This window comes from Bactrocera dorsalis, chromosome 1 (assembly GCF_023373825.1).
Source record: "Bactrocera dorsalis isolate Fly_Bdor chromosome 1, ASM2337382v1, whole genome shotgun sequence".
NCBI lineage: Eukaryota > Metazoa > Arthropoda > Insecta > Diptera > Tephritidae > Bactrocera > Bactrocera dorsalis.
In genome coordinates, this window is record NC_064303.1 from 114,455,875 (window position 1) to 114,478,305 (window position 22,431).

At 39.5% G+C, this 22,431-nt stretch overlaps 1 protein-coding gene across 1 annotated transcript; it reads right to left on the reverse strand.

Annotated features, from left to right (window-relative positions):
* Positions 1–17,314: 17,314 nt before the first annotated feature.
* LOC105229239 (peroxiredoxin-6) lies at positions 17,315–19,179 on the reverse strand. The gene is made up of 4 exons (XM_011209376.3): positions 18,964–19,179; positions 17,854–18,228; positions 17,709–17,784; positions 17,315–17,640 (listed from the first exon to the last, which is right to left on the reverse strand). The coding sequence occupies exons 1-4, from the start codon at positions 19,044–19,046 to the stop codon at positions 17,512–17,514; spliced, it is 663 nt and encodes a 220-aa protein (XP_011207678.1). The 5' UTR covers positions 19,047–19,179; the 3' UTR covers positions 17,315–17,511.
* Positions 19,180–22,431: the final 3,252 nt, after the last annotated feature.

Here is a 22,431-nt window from a genome sequence, read left to right on the forward strand (position 1 = left end):
GCTTAGCGAACAGAAGTTAAATGAAAGACGTTAAAGGAAAATTAACGTAAAACATGGCGAAAATTTTATGGCAGCGAACAGCTTATGCTTCACAGTGGCAGCGCAAATAAATTATGACGAGAAATCCAAAGGGAACGGAATGCCAAAATGTTATTTAGAATGCGTATGTTTGTATAGTATGTATGTATGTATGTTACACTACCTGAATGTTAATGTGTATTGCCGCCCCATTAGTCGTGTCAGTAGCCGGAGTATGTGAATTATGCAAGGCCTTAAGGAGTTAGTGACCTCACATGCGGGCAAAACAGTTATATATTCTTCTCAAGGCATTTGGCGACCTTTATGTGGTTGGGGAATTAGTTGAACTCCTGCCTCCGTGTCACACTTGGCACATGAGTGCGGAAACTATTTTCAGCAAAATGTTTATGTTGCATGCAACGCGCGAAGTTTTTAGATAACCCATGCAAAACATCCTATACGTTCATTACATAAACAACCAAAGCAATTACTGCAAACTAAATAACAGATACAAAAACAACTACGACCCCTGAAAACTTTGAAGATTCGCTCATCTTCTGACACCGAGTGATGGTCTTAAGCTTGTTCTTTTGCTGTCAGCAAGGCATCCGTTGCTGATACCCAAATTGATATGTACAGTGGCCATCACCACATTGCTACATCAAGCCGTTAGTAAGCTGTTAGCTTCACATTACATGCGCCTCAGCCAACGGAGCTAGAAGAGTGACTGCTGCTCAGCGGGTTTCGTGCGCATATGCAACTTGAATGGAAGTGTTTCCAAGCATTTTACTTCCCATTTCTAGTTGTTGCAAAAATATAGCAAGTTCTGCCAGCTCATAGCCGGTAGCAAAGTATTTTTACTTTAATTTATTATTCACTCATTTTTAAGGAAAGGTTTTCATTAACATAATTATACGGTAGTTACCGTGGCAAGCGTAGCCAGCGGTTTATCCTACCATTTTGATGAGTGAGCAACATCCTTAGCTGTATGGGAGCAGCTCCAGCTATGAATTGCTAAGTGATGATTTAAGGCGAGAGTTAAGGAGCGTGTAATTAAATGCTAGGCCGTGTTCACATTACAAAGAAGTAGGCAGTGACATTGAAGAGCAAAGGTGGAAAAAATTGGTTGACTAAAGAAATAGATATCGGAAGTTTTAGGTGTTTGCGTTGTGGGTTAGGGTTACGCTTAGCCACGGAATAGTCAGAGCACCACCATTTATAAAATTATTTATTAAATTCTAATTTGCATGAAAATAAGTCTTGGTAGCTTGGACAATATACTTATATGCGACACGGTTAGGTAGCTACTCGCAAGAAAGGCGGTGTGAGCCGGAGCGTTGTCGTAATGCAACTTCCAATCGGCTGCGATATCTTGGCGGACCCGATTGACTCTTCATTTGATTGCCAAATTCACGACTATGTTTTTGATGTCAGAAAAGACAAAGAGCACCGTTTTTACTTTGGATTTGCTCATACTTCCGGTCTTCATAAGCAACGTCTTTTCGGATAAGCCATTTCGGGAACTTTAAAGAACCATACAAAATAAATATAGCAGATTTATAGAAATAAAACTCCAATAGCTTTTGCTTTTACCACTTGAATCAGATGAATCATTCAAGTCACTTGAGGTTCCCAGTATTGCGTATGTACAGTGAAATCAACCACGCGCCATATGGCTTGATACTCTGAGCCAACGGCTTTCATTATGGTGCAAAAGAACGATAGCGAAGACAATAAATCTCTTAACAGTCACAAAGGTTCTAACTTCGAATTGAAGAGAGGCAGATGAATCATCCAAAATAAGAATTGTGATTTTAGGTCTCTCTGTTTTGATGTTTAAGCGAAATGCTATTGTTAGAAAATTGCTGTTTTCAATAAACAACATAATTTTCTAAAGCATTTTTGTTAGTGCCTTGTCGTGATTATTTGTTTACTTTTTCTTCACAAAATGTGTTTTCTGTTAATTGGACGCAACGAATGGGCCAATTTTTATTTTATGACTCTCTCGCCATTCATATGATTAAGACCTCAGCGAAGTCAGTCAGTGCCATTGGCATTCAGGCAAGTAAGCAGGCCAAACGCCATTCGACTACTTAATGCCTACTAAAAAGCCAAGCTTAGCCAAGCAAAGTGCTCATTGCTGGAGAACAAACGAAAATAGATTCTGATTTCTTTGCCTTTCGCCAATTTCCCAAGCCCAATAAAAGCGCCATCAATGCGGAATTGGGTCGAACCAAGCCATCAAAGCTATGAGCTAGTGAGCTGCTCGGGCTTAATCATAGCAATGGCACCCAACACACGCACACAGTTGCTTAACAATAAAGAAGAGTTAACTTTTATGGTCTTAATTTGCTAGACGTCAAATTTGTTGCATTTTTACGACACAAGCGCCCATTGTTTTTGCCCCAGTGTGGGTACATTTGCCACCACCAACGATTTGCTACGCTTTTGCTTCAGAACTTTTTCAAAAACAAAAGCCGGTTTGCACTACTGCTGCATTGTTAATTTGTTGTTTTAATGCTTTTCTAATGCCTTCACTGGGAACTCCCACATTTTTTACGGACATTATTTCTACAAGTCAGCGCGTAATTATGAAGCATGGCGCAATAAATATGAAGTTATAATGACAAATTTCCAGACAAGTTGCTGGCACGATGAGAATGCCGCAGACGCGGTAAGTGGACATGCTACATGCACACTTACATGTATGGGTATACCTACGTACATATGTACGTGAGTGTGTGTGTGTGTGTGGCGAGTGGAAACTGTGGCATGGCGTTTATGTTTTGTGTTAGCAGCAGTTGTTGTTGTTTTTGTGTCGGTAGTTTTTGTGTACTTACGACTTACTTCTTAATTGAATAATAACCGTTAAAGTTGACGACAAACCGGCAAACATATGTAGGCATTCCAGCAGCACGAGCGCACTTTGTGAGTACAAAACATGAATATGAGTGCGGACAAAAAAAAAAAAATAGTGCCAGCATATCGGCGAGCGTGTGAAGTGTCGTTATTTGTTGTACTTCTGCGCCCCGACTATGCCTAACGGTAAAGCATTTGTAGTGTCTGTGAAGACAACTTTTTCGCGCAACTCACGTGTGCTCTTAAGTATCAAACAGCGTTTCGTTTCTTAATTAATTTTAATTTTTTAATTCGCGACCTTTCTTCGCACCAAAATGAGCGTTCCATTCCTGGCGCTACATAGGTACATACATATGTGTAGGTAAAAATGTGCAAAATTTCTTTGACTTTTTCAGCGCTTTATTTGGGTTCGTCAACGGTGTTGATTGCGAGCGTGGAGTGTGTGAGCGCCTGGTGTTGTTCCTCGCTGATTGCTGGATTAAAGGCAGCATCGTAGCGGCTACGCTGTGCTCCAGTTGTGCAACTAATTTGCTTAGACACGGAGTGCCAACTTTTGTTCGGAAGCAGAAGTCGCTAAACTCTTCAATGGGTTTCTGTGCCATTTAGCGCTATATTTAACTGTAGGTGGCAAGTTGTTGCAACTTTTTCTTATATTATTACTCATATTTAATAAATAAATATTTTTTTAGCAAAAATGTATATTTGTGAATATTACTTACTCTAGCTTAGCTTGTGCGTTGGGGTTTTCATTGAGCATTTGTTCCTTTTTTTTCGTTGAATAACAAAGCAAGTGATCTTGGCTGACTTCATCATAACGCTTAGACATTTCTAAGCTTGATTAACTTACATCAATTGTAGGTTAGGTTAGGCTGGTAAGCTACTGGCACGCATAGACCAGTTTTGAGCCTTTGTGATACCAGAAGGAGTTATGTTACGAGATCCATACGGGACGACTACGGTTGCAGTAAAATTCGATGGACCAGTGATCAGTCCGATTACATGGATTATGCACTGTGGACCACGTTTTCAGGTGTCAGCCGTACACTATAGCATATAGATGCCATACAACCTTATCAATTAAAATTCTTGTAAGACCGGAAGAAAGAGCAAGTCCAAAGTGAAAACGAAGCTCATTATCTTTTTTCACTTCAAAAGTACCGTTCTTCCTGGACAAACCGTCAATGTCACGTTTTACGTGGAAGTTCTCAAGAGACTCAAACGCAGAGTCAATCGTGTGCGATAAGACATCGCAGCCGATTAACACCACGCCAACGCTTCGGCTCACACCGCCTTTCTTGTGAACAGCTACCTAACCAAGGTTGGTATTCCAATGCTTCCGCAACTCGAAAATCGAGTTTTCTCGTAAAATAATCGATTTTCAGTAGTCGAAGTGGATTAAGAATCGGTTCTTGACATTCCAAAAATCGATTATTTTACGAGAAAACTCGATTCTCGAGTAGAATCGGGATCGAGTTTACCATCCCTACTGGCAGCCATCGGGGCACATATAAAACCTCCGCACAATAACCACCATAAAAAAAATGATTTTTTTTCCATGTAATTTATATGGAAAATAGAAAATTTGAAATAGGCACCTCTTAATATTAATATTAAGAGCTCATCTTTTGAGTGACTTTTTTTTTACACATTTTCGAAAGTTTTGAGCCTGTTTTTCAGTTGAAAAAAAAAGATTGCCTCAGAATGGCACACTCTAATACATATGTACATAACATATACCTGTATGTCAGTCACGGCAAATAAACTAAAGACTTAAGACACAAACCCACATTATTATCTTTCTCTTTCAATTGATCGAGAATATTGAGAAATCAAACTGTTTACATCGGGCATGATCGAAAAGAAAATCACAGGCATAAAACTCACAGCTAATTTACCCTAAATGTGCCAACAATTTGTACGTCCAAATGAATTTTCCGTTCAAACCTTTTTATGTTGATAGGTAAATTTATACATACATATGTATGTATGTATGAATGTGTGGGTAAAAAGGAAACACACACAGCCTGCGAAAGTGCCTGCGGTAATGAACTCAATCTTCGAACAGTCGTTGATTGACGGAAATCAATTCGTTTGCGCAACACGCCTTAATTACACAGACACCAAAGCGCTTAAAGCACAGCAAAAACAAAGAACAACACAACAAAAATAAGAAAAGAACACAACAAGCCAGCAAAAGACTCGCCCGCTTTCCTTGTGGCTAGAATGACATAAAAGTGAACTCGATTTGCACAAGCCAATGCTTAGCTCTCTGTACATAAACTTTGTGTGTGTGTGTGTGCGCGCTTTTAGTGGAGTACGCTTAGCAAAGCAACATAGCGGCGTCCAGCGCAGCGACTTTGCATGTTAATCCAGAGGAATGCGTGGAATTAGTGCAGTGACAGCTGTAAACGCCAGCTAGCGGACATGTGGCGGCTTGGCCGGACACGCTCGGCATAGCGATTTACGCGGCAGCATCAAGTCAGTGTGAGATTTAAATAGCATACAAAGCATTAGCGGACAGCCGTTGGCGCAGTCCAGAGAACATTTCAATAGATTTACGACAATAAATGCAACAACAACAACAGCTGCCACTTGCCATATCGCGAATTGACTCGTCAGCATTAATTTGTGATGGTGCGCAAAAGCTCGTGCAAATGGATGTGTGTCTGTGTGTATGTGAACGTGCATCGATAGTCATAAATTGAGACGTATATAAATTGGGATTCAGGTCACTATGTTGTGTGTCGTTCCAGATTCTAACGCCATGACCGCAAGAATGTGTCCAACGAAATGAGCTGTCTCACTTTGGCCAGTTCGATTAGTTTTTGATTGCGAGCATATAAAATTCACTTTTTAAACTTGATACCAAGAACATTTGGCCTCCATCTATATATAGAATAAAGAATAAGATGTTAATAAAGAAAAGAGAAACGCCAAGAAAATCTGAACAGAAAAGGAACCGTAAGAGCGGCTAAAGATTTCCGCACTTGCGTCTTTGCTAGCTATTTGACAGAGATTCTGACAATAATGTGCGAAAAAGATAAAGGTTCAAGCGTGGTGAAGCTCTCGCAAAATGGTCGCAAAGCCAATTTTGACGCCTCGAAAGATTATGCTGAATTTTTGGTGGGATTGGAAAAGAATTATCCCTTATGAGCTGGCCCAGCCTGGTCGAACGATCGATTCTACATTTTACTGTCAACAGCTGATGAGATTGAAGCAAGCAATCGAAAAACGGCGAGTACTGATCAACAGAAAGGGCTTCGTCTTCCCCAGTACAACGCTAGACCACACACATCTTTTATAACTCGGCAAAAACTGGGAGAGCTTGGTTGGGTAGTTTTGATGCATCCATTTGCATTTGCACCATCGGACTACCATTTGTTTCGGTCAAAGCAGAACTCCTTTAATGAAGTAAAGTTGGCTTCAAGAGAAGTTGGAAAATATTGATTGTCAATCGAATCGGTATTCGATACAAATCCCTAACATCAAAGTGGTGCATATATATATCTATAGACAAATTTCTAAACCAACAAACTTTATACCGAAAAAATCGCATAAAGTTTGTCAGATAGCTTGAATAATCCAAACCCATTTTCTTCTGTCTTTAATGAAGGAGAGTGCACGTCGTACGTTCTTTCTTCTGCATTTAAGCCCGTTCTACCAGCTCGTTTGTTGCTTCCACTTTAGGTTTTTGTTCGCTGCTTGCTTGCCCATACTGATTGCTGCTTATTGCGAACATGACAATAAATTTGCGCTTCGCTTGTCAGAAGCGGCAAAATATTCCAACAAAGTTGTTAACACATTCGTTAGCACATACTAAGCAGAAGCTCGCAAAATGTGCGCCAAACAGAGTAAAAACAAAATGCATACATTCAGTTGCACTCACACACATGCACATTAGCCAGCAATTTCAATCAGCGCTGGCTATGAGCGTCACTCAGCCATTGTTGAAATGAAGAAAAAACAACAAAAAACAAAAACGAAGAAGCACATGCATAAGCAACATAAATGTAAGTGGTTTGTTGTTGTTTTTGACTAGTTGGAACTTGACGTTGCTGTCAAAAGAGCAAAATGCAGCGCGGAAAAAACGCCAACAACAATATAAGCCCTCGTGCAACAAAGCATTGTACTCGCAACTTTGGATTGCATTGCGTTGCTGCCACACAGCCGCGCGGTCGCGCTGCAGTTCTGCGGCTCTGTCACACCGCCACTGCCTTGACACGTTGATTGATGTGCGAACATTTGTTTTATGCAATCGCGTAACTCAATCTGTTGCAGTCGTTGGCTACCACCTCGCCGACTTGTACTTTGCCTCTCAGCATGTGTGTGTGTGTAAGAGTGTTTTATCGTATGTATCTAAACAGGTATACAGTGCTCCTAGGTCCAGATGTTGCCACAACTAAATGTTTTCCTTTTCACGTCAAACTTGCCACAAAAAGAACGCTTACATACGCGCAGACGAATTGCTGGCACGGGGCAGCTAGAGAGGTCTTGAAGCGTTATTTTCGGCTTCACCAGCTTTCTTCCCTTCACATTCGCCGCTGCCGACATAACGCTCCATCGAACGCTAGTAAAGGGCTGCTAAGCTTTAGTGTTGCTTGCCACATAAGGTGCCGTAGGAATTGTAACGCAGTTATGTGCTTATTTGCATACAATTTTTTCGCAAACTTTTCAAACTATTTTCATATTTCCTCTTGAATAGTAGCGAGAAAAGAGAAATTTGTGGAGGGTTAGTAATTAATCACTCGACCGTTGGCCATTTACAGAATTTGAATATTTGTAATTTTTTGTAACACGACGAGATGGCGAAGTATAACTCTCGCTGCCATATTTACTGGAAGTTTCTTTGAAGCTCGAGGAGGCGATTATGCCTTTTTGAGAGGAAATGCGAGATCTCTGTTCACTGATACGCTGAGAAGGTAACAGTTCGAAGTTATGCTTCCTAAGATAACCCTTTGATCCTACAAAGATGAGTTTAGTAGAACTGTATATCAAAGGAACCAAGGTGGCCCTATTTGTGGAGCGCAGATTAATGCTATACCTGATTAACAGTTATTTGAGACAATTTTGAGTTGAAATCTGTCTTTAACACGTGAAGTTATGGAACGCGATATTATGAAGAAAAATAAAAAGATGAAATCAAGCCATACTTTGTACGCCGCAGGTTTATTATCAACAAAATTCTGGCGGTTTTCTTCAAATGAGAACAGTTATCGAAAATAATTATCGAAAATTAAGCTTTTCCTCTAATTGATTAAATTAGCCGGTGGTGCCTCTAGCCTTGAGCAGACCATTAATAGCGTATCGGCCTAAAAGTGATGTTCCTAATAATATAATGATATTGCTCAGCACATCTTTGGTCTATGAAGGCCGGTGCCGAGAGCACAGAACGAATTAGAAATGGGAAAGACGCCGTTATACTTCCTTTCCTGTTTTCAACTGTAAGTGTTACTCTGCATACCAACAAATATTATAATTGCACTTGTATATGTGTGCTACGCGCATAATAAATACGCTTGCTGCTGTTGCATGCCACATCAGATATGGTCGTTAGTATTTATTGCCGGTAGCCGCCATGTGGGCTGTCTGCCGTTGAGCTGTTATAAATCTAAGGGCTTCCATGGCACTTTAACACAATTCGAATCTGAGTAGCGCGCGAAATGTTTGGTGTTTCTTCAGCAGAAATGTGCGCATGCGCAATGGCACAGTTTTTCCACTGAGTTGCGCATGCGCCCTAGTTTTTTCTGTTTTGTCTTAATCTTTTCACTGAAGTGTAGCTGGAGCTCTAGCACAAATTACATACAAATGCATTTAAATATATATGTATGTATGTATATATGTATATGTAGGGATTTATGTGTTGGACATGTTTTTAAATGGTTGATTGTTCAGAATTTATGTCTGTATATCCGTTGTGACTATTTTATACTGTCTTTGCGTGGTTGCGCTTTTTAGCCTCGCGTTGACTTAATGCTTTCAATGCTGAGAATTGTAGCAAGAAATGGTTACTTTCACTGATAATAATGATCATCGCTTGCTGCAGTTATTTAACTGTTTTTTTTATTTTTTTTTAATGTTGACCAACTGAAGCTCATCCGCTCTACGTTTAGTACGTGCTAGAAAGTGATGATGTCTATCGGAAATACTCAAATTTGCGTTTTCATGGCGCATTGGCGTAATCCAAATAGTATATACGTTTTTACGGTATATTATTTGCAAGTAAAAATGAAAATAGAAACCCAAAAAAAATTCTCACATATCAGCAACTGCGTTAGACATACCCATACATACATACGTGCATAAAATAAATGTAAGTACTCAAATGTAATCAATGATCTCGACTTCAATTATTAATTTTCTCCTTTTCCGCTTTCGTGGCTTAACGCTTTTACCGCCTGAGTTAACTCCAGGAAGTTAACGTTTATTTCGAAATATTCCAAAACGCCGCAACTGTCAATCACAAACCACAAACGGCACAAATTCGCGACCCGATTTTCACAAAACCAACAAAAGCCAGTGGTAAAATTGGGTCATTGGCCAATTAGTGTACTTATGCGCACGCGTATGTATTTGCATGACGCACACATTGATCACTTCTAAGTTCCACTAAAACTAAACGCTTGCGCAGTCGCTCAGCGCCGCAGTTAAATTTCACGATTATTACAATATGTTGCAGAAATTATCATAATTGCTGTGCTCGAATTAGGTTGAGGTTTCCTTGCCACTCAACCGCACGCACACATGCGCGCAGTGAGAACGAAACGCATGAGCTTGCACGCGTAGCGCAGAGACCTGATATCCGATTACCAACAAAGCCAACAACAGCAAATGCTGTGGGGCTGCCACATTTGCGTCTGCGCGGCGCTTTTCGCTAGCTGTACATCAGTCAGCTGTTCTACATTTCGCACACCAGCTGGCCTGTGCCCCGCTCGTCGTCCACCTCCAGCATTCGTCAATTTCTCCAACTATTCCTCAATGGGTTTCTTGTCACCTTTTGCTGCTTAGCAGTTGGCTTGTTTTCCTTCTCATTCACCAACAGTTCGAATAACATGGCTTTCGACTTGAATAGCCAATGCGTGGAAGTGTATGTGTGCGTGCGTGTGCGTGTGTGTGTCTGAGCTTATTTGCATTTGCGTAATCTGCACTCACTGCGATGACCTATTAGCGGCTCTGGAAAGTGCTGCTGATGCTGAACTGACATAAATCGCTAGACGCAAATGCGAATTCAGAGATTGAAAAATTATGCACTTACCCACATACATACATACATATACATCTATGTAGAATGGTTGGCAAAGTTTGAGTGACGGCAGCAGCTGTTAATAACAGTTATTAGTTAACTTGATACCGCGCTTTACTTATTTGCTGGTGGCCACGCACATACACTTACAGGCTCATCGGGAATCTGCGTTCGTCGGCACATACATACAAACAAATGTAGCAAATCTACATACATATGTACATATACAGTATGCATTCGTGTGTGCAAAAGAATAACGTTACGGTTTCAATTGGCAGCTAGCCTCCATCTGCTCGTAAACTGTAACATTTCCAATGCCGTTGTATTGATTTTAACTGTTTATATGTACGCACATTTTTCGAAGAATAAACAATCACCGTAGCAGCTATTCATTGTTGCGGTAAACTAATGATTAGTTGCGGTTGAAGTGTTAGAGAAATCGATTTGCAACTCCAATTATGATATCTCTTGATTTTTTGAACATCTCACGCCACAATTCACATATTGCTGCTCGCGATGAGGCCCACTTTTGTCCTCCTACTTACCCGAAGTTAAAAAAATACATGTCCTAAAAGTCCATTAGTCTTGGAGCTAGCAGCTGGTGGAAAAAATAGTATGTTACTAATAAAAAATTATCTGAAATTTCAAAGCTGTTTATTACATTTTGTTGTATTTAGTAATTGTAAAACTGAAGAACGTTAAAAAATGGTAATAACGACGCTCCCAATTAGTCGCTTTTCGAGAACGATCGAGTTCAACATTTCAAAATCTTATTTATAATATCGATTTTTGAGAGTCATTGATCAATTTATAGATATTTTAAAATAATTTTACAACAACAGATCATAATATGACAGATTACTATTATACACAGATTCAGTCAAGTCATAAGAGCAAATTTGAAACAATATTGGGTAGTCGAAAAAGTCTTTTCGTATTTCTAATCAAACTGAAACTTATTTTTTTATATTTATAGTGAATTTAATGAACCAAATATGTTTTATTTTGGTCGACCACTTTTTGCAATTTTTCCGCTCGAGACATTATTCCATCTGTGTGAAACCTTTTTGGTTTCACGGCGAAAAACTGCGAGAAGTAATTTTCAAAGGCTTCTCTTCACGCCAACTTTACTCCATTAAGGGAGTTCTGCAGTGACCGAAACATATAGTAGTCCGATGGTGCAAGGTCAGGGCTATATATTGGATGCATCAAAACTACCCAACCAAGCTCTCCCAGTTTTTGCCGAGTTATAAAAGATGTGACTACACACAGCGTTGTCTTGATGGAAAACGAAGCCCTTTCTATTGATCAGTTCTCGCTGTTTTTCGATTGTTTGCTTCAATCTCATCAGTTGACAAGTTATTGACAGTAAAATGTAGAATAAATAATTCCATTTACCAAGTTTTAAAAATGACTCTAAAAATTTTTAGAATGTGAAAAAAAAAAATGTCTTAAGTAATATCAGGTATAAGGTAGATATAGCTTCCAATGATTTTCAAATATTTCAAAACAATATGAACGAAACAAGAGAAATGTGAATGAACTAAAGATTTAAGACACAAACATCATATCGTCATAAAATATAGCAATAAAATCCCACTCAGTTGGTAAAGCTCTAAGAAGCTTTCACTCAAACTACAGATGAATAAAAACACTCAAAGCTGTTCCGCATTTAACAATTCTCGAGTTCACTCACACGTCTCTTTCTCTATGAGTTATTCTTATTTTAATGATGGACGCGACGGTAGAGGTGGAGAAATGTAGAGAATAAATAAACACATAAAGAAATAAGCTGCTCAGATGCCGAATTGAAGCCTTAAATAGCCAAAACTACTATCAAAAGGTCGATAGGGTGTGCTTATATAAAATTGCACCATTTTGGCAATCCTCAAAAAATTTTAATTTTTTTTCACTAATCACTTCAGCATAGTCTTAGTTCAATCTATAATAATTCACTGCCAAAGCTATGAAAATTTACCGGCAGTGACCTTAAGGGTGTATATTTCCAACTTATTTCGACCATTTAGTCCACAGTGTTTCAATAGAGCGGAACTGCTCTGGCCCTTCTTCCCAGCTTAACCAGCACCTTAAATGCACGGAAATTTAAATGGTGAAAACAAACACAATTCCAGTAAAAGTGGCGATTAAACTTGCATAGTTTTGCTCATTAAAGCTAGCAACTTCCCACATAATCACATGCTAGATGCCTTATTGCTTCTGCTTTCTATTTGTGTTTGCTAAATACTCACTTAAATAAATAATAATAGCAGTGGCAACGGCAGCGGCTGAGTGCCTCACTGACCGGCAATCTTTTCAATTATCTGCAACACTTTCACCGCTCAACGCAAATATTGCGAATAATCGGCAACACGTAGATCAGATGTTTCCATCGAGCGGCAACAGTGCTAATGACAACATTAACCACATTCTTTAAATGCTGCAATAATAAACATAATGCGTTGGAAACATCAAATACGCGGCCATTGTTATGGTGTGGCGAGAGCAGCGGCGAAGCGGAACGGCACAGCGGCCAGCACAAATGGCCGTGAAGTGATTACAAACAATGAAGTTGCATCATTCGCTGCCGTTGCTGCCACAAGAGCGTATGGCGTGCCGCGCATTCTTGCCACCACATTGCTGCTACACTTGTTGCCTGAAGCAAGCCGCGGCGTTACACGTTGCAAGAACGGCAGCGAGTCCACGTCAGCGAAATTTCGTTGAAAAACTTCAAAGCGTAGCGGAGGAAGTCTCTTAGAGCGCATGCCAGCAGCGCCTCAACAACAAACACTAGAATAGCCGCCGTCCGCAAGCCATCACACATACTTACACAGATGTGTGTGTGTTCGCAGGTGCTTTAATTAGAAGCTGCGATAATTGCGTGAAGAATTACTCAGTATTTATTGCAGCGTAAAATGTCGGTATGGCAGCGCGATTAGGTTATGCTGAAAATGCAGCGTTAAATCATGTTGCAGCCACCGCTCCGGCGAATGGGTGTACAAGGTCAGTGGCGTGCTGCGGATTTGAAAGCGAAAGCGTTACAAAACCATCGCATTTTATACGTTTTCTGCCAGTGTGAGCAGAAGTGTTATAATTAATTTATTGAATTTCAAATTTTGCGAATTAAATATTACGCGGCGATTTCAATGGCATAGGCAATGAAAGTGCAAATTAACGTACAGGGTATTGCGTTTGCATGACTATCCAAATGTTCAATTTTTCGGTATGTGAGCGTAACACGGTAATCGACCAGCCATAAGCATCTGAAAGCACCTCTCTGTATTGGTGTCCAAGTATGATATATATCTGATTATTACCCTGTATAACAAGATTTACTAGCAGAAAAACCGTCTCAATTACGCTTTAATATTTTCATATTATGTACACGCAAGCATACTCCATCATATGTAAGTCATCTATGTTTCATGTTTTAATATTTGCACATTGGTGAAATTTCATTTTCGTTTTCATTTCGCCTCACAAATCACTGATGCAATTAGATGCGTGCGCGCATGCGTACCATCACATGGCCTTTGTTTGCTGTTTGCGCAGCTTGGCGTTTTCAGCTCATTTGTTTAATGCATTTTTGATGACCGCAAACTGTTTCTAGTGGTATCGACTGCCCATTCTTCAAAACTGGCTTTCTACTGACCTTTATTTAATGCTCATGTACTTGCCAACCACGCTTATATATAGTACATCGTCTTTTTTAGGAATTTATTATTGCCAATCTGAATCTGCTTGCTTTTTCTCAGCGCAACTTGGGAAACTCATCAAACGATTTTCGCTCGAAGACTTCTACTTTCTTTTTAATTCGTTACTAAAGTAATAAATGACTTTCCGATTCGTTTTCTATCCAATATATGTGGACACACAGAGTTTGTCCGGAAAGTAATAGGACTGAGTCGATTTAAAAAAAATTATTCAACTAATCGTTACACTTCTTTAAAAACTTTCAAAATAGGACGCAGAAGGAGCGTCGATGCAATGCTGCCAGCGCGATTTTTAAGCATTGAAGGCGACTCGAAAGGCATTCTTCGGAATAGCGGCCTTTTCAAGCAGGGAAACAAAAATGTCCGGGAGGGCCACATCTGGGCTGTAAGGTGGCTGCAGAAGCGCTGGAATTGGTTAGGTAGCTGTTCACAAGAAAGGCGGTGTGCGATGTCTTGTCGCACCCAATTGACCCTTCGTTTAAATCACTTGAGTACTTCCACGTAAAACTAAGCGTTTACGGTTAGTCCAGAAGGAACAAATTCATGGTGGACGATATCATTGATTTCAAGATCAAGACAATGAGTATCGTTTTCACCTTGAATTTGCTCTATCGAACGCTGCATTTTCGGCTGGCACCACTCACAGAAACACGTTGCGCGCAAATCTTTGTTCTGACTCTTTCGTTAGCTAGCAACGCCCTCTACCGAATCCAGTCGGTACGCGAACGCTCCGAAGTGCAGTCGCGGCGAAAATCAGTCCTATTACTTTCCGGACAAACTCTGTACACTATTATATTACAATTTCACTCGTAGATGCATCTTTTCAACCAACAAACAATACTCGGTCACGGTTCTATAAGACACACTAATCTGCTATAAGATTCTAAAAGTCATTCGGTCTGGTGTCTCGATATTCAAGGCACATTCCCGTCAATTCGAAACTATAATTATTACTATTCGTTACAAAAGGTACCCAACTAACTTTGTTTGATAGGAGAGCCTTAGACCTCTTCAAGCGAATTTCGCTCTCTGTTTCATAAAGAGGCAGAACAAATGGCAACTCGTTGGAGTGGTTGAATCTTGCAAATTTTAACGAAATTTTTAGCAGAAGTGCCTACTTAACCCCAAAGTACACATAAATATGTAATTCTCCGCTCTTTTTGCCTTAAGACTTCTCCCACCGTACACTAGTTGAAATGCGTGTCGTCCAGAAACTCCGCTGGGTTCACCGAGTTCATTGCCCAAAGATTTATACGGCATGCCACAGCTGGATTCGAGCAATTACATTGGCGCATTGCAGTGGCAACCAACTGTCAGCTTAATTTTTGTTATATTTCGCGCAAGGTAATCATATTCTGCTACATGGATTAGGATATGTTCACGTACAACGAGTGACAGCCACAACAGATGGATGAATGATTAGCCAATAAACCTACAGCCGCTAAAGTAGCGATACGAAATTGTTAAAAAAGTAAAAGTATACCGATTCTACCGAGTTACAGCATTGCACTGCCTTTCATAACATTTGTTGCAACATTGAGTCGCATGACGGCAATGCTATTGCTTTGGCAGCATGAAATGCGCTTCGGAAGCCATTCCCAGCCATAAAAAGGAAATGTCCACCGCTTTGGAGTCGGAATGATGTGTATGTGTGTGTCCGTGGCGACCGACACAAAGCAATTACTCATGTCCGACACATTCGTCACGCCACAACCAACGGTCCGCCGTCTAAGTGAACAATCGAATGTATTGCGAGTCAGCGCAGGTGGGGCATGGCGCGTGAAACAGCCACTAAAGCTTCCTTATTTCCACTGTTCGGAGTCGCGGCGCAGTTGATGCATTATCTGATGCCCAAACTAGTTCTGCAAATCTACAGATCCATGTACATATGTATATATGTCTGTGCACGCACTGGCTCGCACATTTGGAGGAGCGCAAGGTTGCAGGCGCTTCGGTGGATAACAAATACGCAACAACGTCAAAGTAAGTTGCTGCCACCAACAACATGCAGTCGTGGTGGTTATTCTGGGCAGTCGATGTTTCTGGGTAACAGTGCTGTGGCATGCAACGGAAGACATAAGGAGTGAGCGGGCGAACAGGCAGAGCAGCTTGGTAACGCCGTTGGCCGTGGCGTGCTGCCTTGCGCAGAAGCAAACTAATTAAAACGGTATTTTTCGTCACCTGCGTCGCACGCGTGTCGCAGAAGCAAACAAATGCCGTGAGCAGTTCTTAGTTATTCATGTGTAGACGTGGGCATGTTTACGTTCACGCGGACGCATGTCTGAAGTTCCACGTTTGCCTCGGTTTACGCCACAGATAGGCGATCTTTACATGCGTTTCTGCATCAAATCGGCAAACAACGGTTGCATTGCAACAAGCTGTCGCACAACAAAAGCGACAAATGTGCCGCCATACGCATCGCCGCTAATCCACTGCACAGTGTGGTAGTTCCCGACTAAGGTCTCAATTCGAAGTGGAAATATGTTTGCGTCGCTGTGTCGGCTCATAATCCACTATAAAATAATAACAGTCCGTTTCTTATTCTTTCTGGAAGCGATCTCTCTTTTCTTCTATTAAACGGCGCTAATATTAAAGCTGGTTTCAGTTGTAAAAAGAGATCGACATAATTCTAAATCTATTAAAAAAGTCATTCCGAAAGGATCGAGATCCGCATCGTCGAATCGTCGCGGTCATCCTACTGTGCCGTTATATGAAGAGCAGCAGTACGCCTGAGATGAGTCAGTGATTTCGTGGCTTCGAGTCCACAGGCTTATCGAAATGTCTGCAGGTGTCTGTGCAACATTGTTTTCCGGTATCTAAAACAGCTTGAAGGAACGTAATGCGAATCTCGTTGAAGCAACAACTACTCCTTATGATTTAACCACTGACTGCCTGCTTACTAGCCCACCTATCAGTTGGTGCAGTCACTTGACTGCGGTCGGGCAGCAGTTTGTTTGACAAAGTGACATTTGTATTCTGCCGCACGCAGCACTCCATATGTGGCATGTAGCATAAACATACAAGCCACGCACTTACCAGTTGCCACTTATAAACAACATAAAATGCGATAAAGTATCAAAGAGGAGGCGCTGCACAAATGGCGTGTTGCATGCAACATACCCTTGGGGAGCAATACAGAAGGAGCAGACAAACGCATGACAATTGCTGCGAAACAGACATTATTTTGAAATTCTATAGCGATTGTGGTCGCATCGGCAGTCTATATACTATATGTGTGCTTGTATGTACATACATATTGATATATACATATGTATCGGTTTGTGAGAATGTCAGCGTTCATTCCACAGTTTAGCTTCGACTGTGGCAGTGCGTCGTAGAGATAACGGCTAACTGCCACTTGACTTGCACTGCCCACTCTATCTTCGAGAACGACAACAGGCCCAGTGTCCACAGCTAATGACACTCAAAGTGCATACGTATGTATGTATGTGCATATATGTATAAATCCCGAGTTAAAAGTTATAAATTGAATTGTACTCAAAATTTATTATTTGTTTTCTACTTAACAGTAACAATAATTTAAAGATCAAGCACAAAATCATTTTTAAAATGATCAGCACAGAATAAAATAAAAGGGCACCAACTCAACTCCTATGGAGTCAAATTGTAAAATATTTTTTTTTTTTTTTAATTTTTTGTTTTTGGTTTTTTGTTGACTAAATTTTAGTAATTTTCAGTAGTTCTGACATAATTGACGCCGGACGGCATTGTGACTTTGTCGTATCCTTTTGGGAACAGTTTGTTGGCTTCCTCGTCAGTCACAGTGGGAAGAATCATGACTTTGGTGCCAGGCTGTATTTGAGGAGAACAATAGAAACAGTTATTAACAAATAAAAGTGAGTAAACGCGGTGACACTTACAGTCCAGTTGGCGGGTGTGGCCACAACCTTCAGCTTGTCGGTCAATTGCAATGAGTCCAAGCAACGTAAGATCTCACTGGAAGTTGAAATAGTTTTGGTTGTTTTAGAATTTTATATTTTTTATTGAAAAATCTGTGAAACTCACTCGACATTTCGACCCATGGACATGGGGTAGAACATCGACACACGAACTTTGTGATCGGGGCTGATGATGTAGAGCGCGCGAATGGTTTTACCGATTTCCGGGTCACGTTTCTGCTCCTCGTCCAACATACCAAAGAGTACAGCCAAATCACGATCAGGGTCTGCAATGATGGGGTAGGGAAATTCTCCGGGAATATCCAGACAATAGGACTTAATGTCGTTCACCCAGTCAACGTGTGACTGCAAATCATCCACGGAGTGAGCCAAACACTTGGCATTACGTTTGGCAAACTCTGGCTGATGAACGGCGATGCGTCCCAACTCGGTGGTGCAGACGGGTGTAAAGTCCGAGGGGTGTGAGAATAGGACAACCCAACTGTGTAAATTTAATATGTCATTAAAATAATCAACGAATAAGCTCAAATGTAGTTCTAAGCAACAAAATACCACCCTAGCATTTCATCCATAAATATTTAAATTTACATATGTGTGTGTGTGCGTGCCCTGCCTTTTCCACAAACAAGCCTATTAATACTTTGCAAACAACCTGACGCTCTAGGAATATTAAAATACACTTTACTGTATGTGTATGTGTGACTTACGATTATTTATGGTCACACCTACTTGCGAATAGAATGACATTCGGGGAATGCGAAAGTGACATTTGCAACGCTCTATGCAAATAAAAATTGCATAACATCTTTACTTAGTAGTGAAATGCATAAGTCAAAATTGCACTTTAGATCCCACAAAATTATTCCCTCTCCTAACGGCTGAAGTATTTAATTTCAACTACATCCAATAGTTGAAATTTTCAGCTAACCTGTGGCTGGCTCTCAAAATGTTTACGATCATTTATATGTACATACATATGTATATGTAAATATGTATATATTTGGATGTCCTTAGATCCAAAGCGTACAATTTTGAATATTTATATTATGTACTTCGATGTGTATATGAGCGTGCTGTATGGAAATATTGTTATCATAAATTGTGCTCTGGCCAGTAATTTTATCAATTTAAATTCGTGTCAGCGTACTCCTATCAATCTCTGGCTAATTATAGCAAAATAAAATTTATTTTCTAAAATTAATAATTTTCAACTTACGAATTTCCTTGCCAATCGTAGAAGTTGATGGGTCCCTTGGTGGTTTCCGCTTTGAAGTTCGGTACTATGGCTCCCAGACGCATTTTTAAATTCTGTTATTTACGCTTTTTCGTCAAAATTAATACCTTTATGTTGTTTAAGCAAAAGTTCTTTCACAATTTGTCGATTTTAACTCAAGCACAGTTTTTCACTTTCTGATGTCGGCCCCAAGCACTGTTCTGCCTTTTATACACTGGTATCTGTCGATTACTTACACACACACCCTCGTCAGCGGTTTACGCTTTATCGTTTGCATGCGATTATGGCAGCTCGCTGGGCGTGTGTCTATACATGGCTGAGTAGGTTTTATGAGCGCGGAGAATTTCATCAAACGTGCAAAAACTAACGTCAAGTTGGCGTTTCCTACCGCTCAAGTAAGCAATCGAGACAGACCCATATTTGTGTTTTGTGTTTGATTGCATTTCACTAGTAGCGTCGTACTTTTGTCAACATTTACCTTCTCAAAAAAGTATAAACAAATACGAAAATAAACAGATTGTACTAAGCAAATATACTAAAGAGAATATTATGTTAGAGTAGCTGATTAGTATATATGTATTTAAAGCTTTTATAGGAAGCCAACCCAATCGAAATTATTTTTATAAAACACTTATAAACTCAATGAGGAGTTTCCAAAGTTAATAAAATAATTAAATTTTACTAAACATGAAGATTTTACGAGGAATTACTCCGATGATTATATACAGAAAGCTCATAATCTAAGCCGGCAAGTTTCAAGCAATCTGTGAAAAATCACCTATGAACATATTATATGTTTCCATATACCACACCTCACCCATGCTTCACTATAAAAGAGACTGACTGGAAATTTGACTGCTCAGAGTCTCTGATTGCCTAAAATGATTTTGAAATTTTTCACATACTATACATATCCTCTTAGCTTAATGACTGATGGTCTTCATTATAATTATTGTTCCGAGAACAGGATCGAACCCAGGTCCTCTTTATCCCGTCCATTCCTTTTGAGGCATCTTGTTCATATTCGTATAGCACGCTTCTGACGCGAGCCATAAATTTAGTTTCATATATAAATATTAAATAGGCGTAACCGCAAAAGAATGTAAACGTGCATATAAGCAATAAATACTTTGTAAACCAGAGGGTGGATCAAATACTCGGGAAAGCGCTGTAAAAAAAAGCATTCAAACACCCGACCCTCCTCAGTTTTTCAAAAATGTTTACCAGATGTAACGATATATTTATATAAGAGTAAGTAGGTAACTATGTACAAGTATATACTTGTGCTCTTAAATATGACTTCGTGATAATATTTGTAAATTGATAATGTATTTGTATCTCTTTTACAGCTCGAAAATAGCATTTAGCTAGGCGCCGCTATCAAACACAGCCTAACCAGCAAAACCCGGTTTGTGATGAAATTCGCTTGAGACCTAGAGGGTTATCAGTTTCCAGTGGGCATTAAATAAACATAAACACAGCCGGGTGGTTATAGTTGAGCCAAGTGATTTGTATTCAAAAGCGTGTGTTCGGTTCTAACAATAAATGACATTTGATGTGTATGTACTGCTTTGAATGTAGCATTGAATTGCTGCTCTTGATATTGTAAGCGTCTGGAAATGCTGTTGTAAAAATTTATAACTCTGTACTTTATTTCATTTTTACACAGCGCATTTTTGAAAACAATAATAGAATTATTGCATATATACTCGTGTGTGTACACATGCACAAACATATATAAGTACATTGTGACAGAAAGTACTCGGAAATTGTAAATAAAACGTAAAATATTTAATTATTCATCAATATTTATTTTGTCGCCTTCAAAGTAATCCCCACCAAATGTAATACACTTATGCCAAAGAGTTTTCCAGTCCTCGAAATACTTTTATAAGCATTTTTTGGGATGGCCTATAGCTCCTTCAGCGAATGTTGTTGTATCGCTTCGATCGACTGAAAGTTCCATTCAGACGATTGTTGACTTGTTTGCATGTTAAACTCAAAAACCGATGTCTCATCGGCGGTTATAATGCCCTCCAGGAGTGTCGGATCTGAAATCGCACAATCAAGCATGTCCAAAGAGATCTGTTTACGATGCTCTTTTTATGAAAAAATTCAGCTCGAGCAAGAACGCGTTTCATACCAAAAATATCCACCAAAATCATTCGAACGGACTCGCCAGTGATGTCGAGCTCTCTTGCCTTCTTGCCATATTGCTATATTGCTCTTATGTTGAAACTTGCCTGACGATTTTCAAGCACATAACCTTAATTTTTTTTTAATATTTTCATCAGTAGAAGCCGAAGGTCGTTCAGAACGAGGCTTCAACGATCCCTCGATCATCTTTGAAGTCTTTGTATCACTCGTAAGATTGTGTTTTTGATAAAACTGAATCACCTTTCTTTAACATTCGCAACAACTCTGCATACGAAATTTGGTGGTTAGAAACACAGAAATACAAAATTTCAGACAAATTCGATATTTTTATCCTTTGTAAAAATCGCAACGCAAACTGGTTGATAAATCGCGCTCATATTTGGTAGAACAGTCCTACCAACTTAGTAAATTCATTTTTTTAAATATCACTTACGCGAGGAATTTAATTACAATTTCCGGGTGCTTTTTGTCACAATGTACATGCTAAGAATTAAAAAAAGCAACTATGTACACATGTATGCATATATATTTATCAGCATAATTGAAAATACTGAAAACGATTGCCACTGCTGATTTCCGAGAAAACTTTACTTGTTCGCTAATTCAGATTGAGGTCGTTAGCTACGAAAATGCTTGTGATTTACGCACATACCTAGATATTTGTGCATTTATGTTGAAATGCTGACATATTAGCCGAGTTATAAACATGCGATTTCCAGCAATTCAACCCAATTCTCGGTTGTAGCCTTCGAAAATGGGCGTATCCTCTATAGGAGAGCTATGCAAAATATCAGAGATAATAAAATAACTAATGTTGAATAATATTGGCACACAATAAAAGTATTATCAATGCAAATGCCTCTATCTTATCTAAGCTTTTACTGTAGCAATAAAAAGACAATTATTTTTCGAAGTCGCGAATGTAGAATAATTAGATTATATAGATATACCCATATTATTATACATATAATAGCTACACAATTCCAAAGTGAGGGGCTTCTGGTGATAATAAAATATTTATGATATGTTATTTTTCTGGTCTCAAGAGGTTCGGAAAGTTTTTGAGCGAAGCACAAACGAAGCTTTTGTAGATTTTGGCTTATGAGAGATATCTTAAATTCTTGTTAAGAAATCCATCTTCATTTAAAAGCTTTCCCTCTTGAGTAACACGATTCCTCAGGATATATATAACATGTCAAGATTTTTCCTTTACCTTCAGTCTCAGCAACTTAATTAAAATGAACCGCATGCACACTGTTGTTCTCCAATGTATGTAGAACAACACAAAAAGGC

What these genes read in the sequence shown, in the direction of transcription:
- LOC105229239 (XM_011209376.3), bottom strand. Translation starts at nt 19,046, where the DNA reads ATGCGTCTGGGAGCCATAGTACCGAACTTCAAAGCGGAAACCACCAAG. An exon ending in TCCATGGGTCGAAATGTCGA is followed by an intron (nt 17,785 to 17,853) that starts GTGAGTTTCACA and finishes TTCAACTTCCAG; the next exon opens with TGAGATCTTACGTTGCTTGG. An exon ending in CCACACCCGCCAACTGGACT is followed by an intron (nt 17,641 to 17,708) that starts GTAAGTGTCACC and finishes CCTCAAATACAG; the next exon opens with CCTGGCACCAAAGTCATGAT.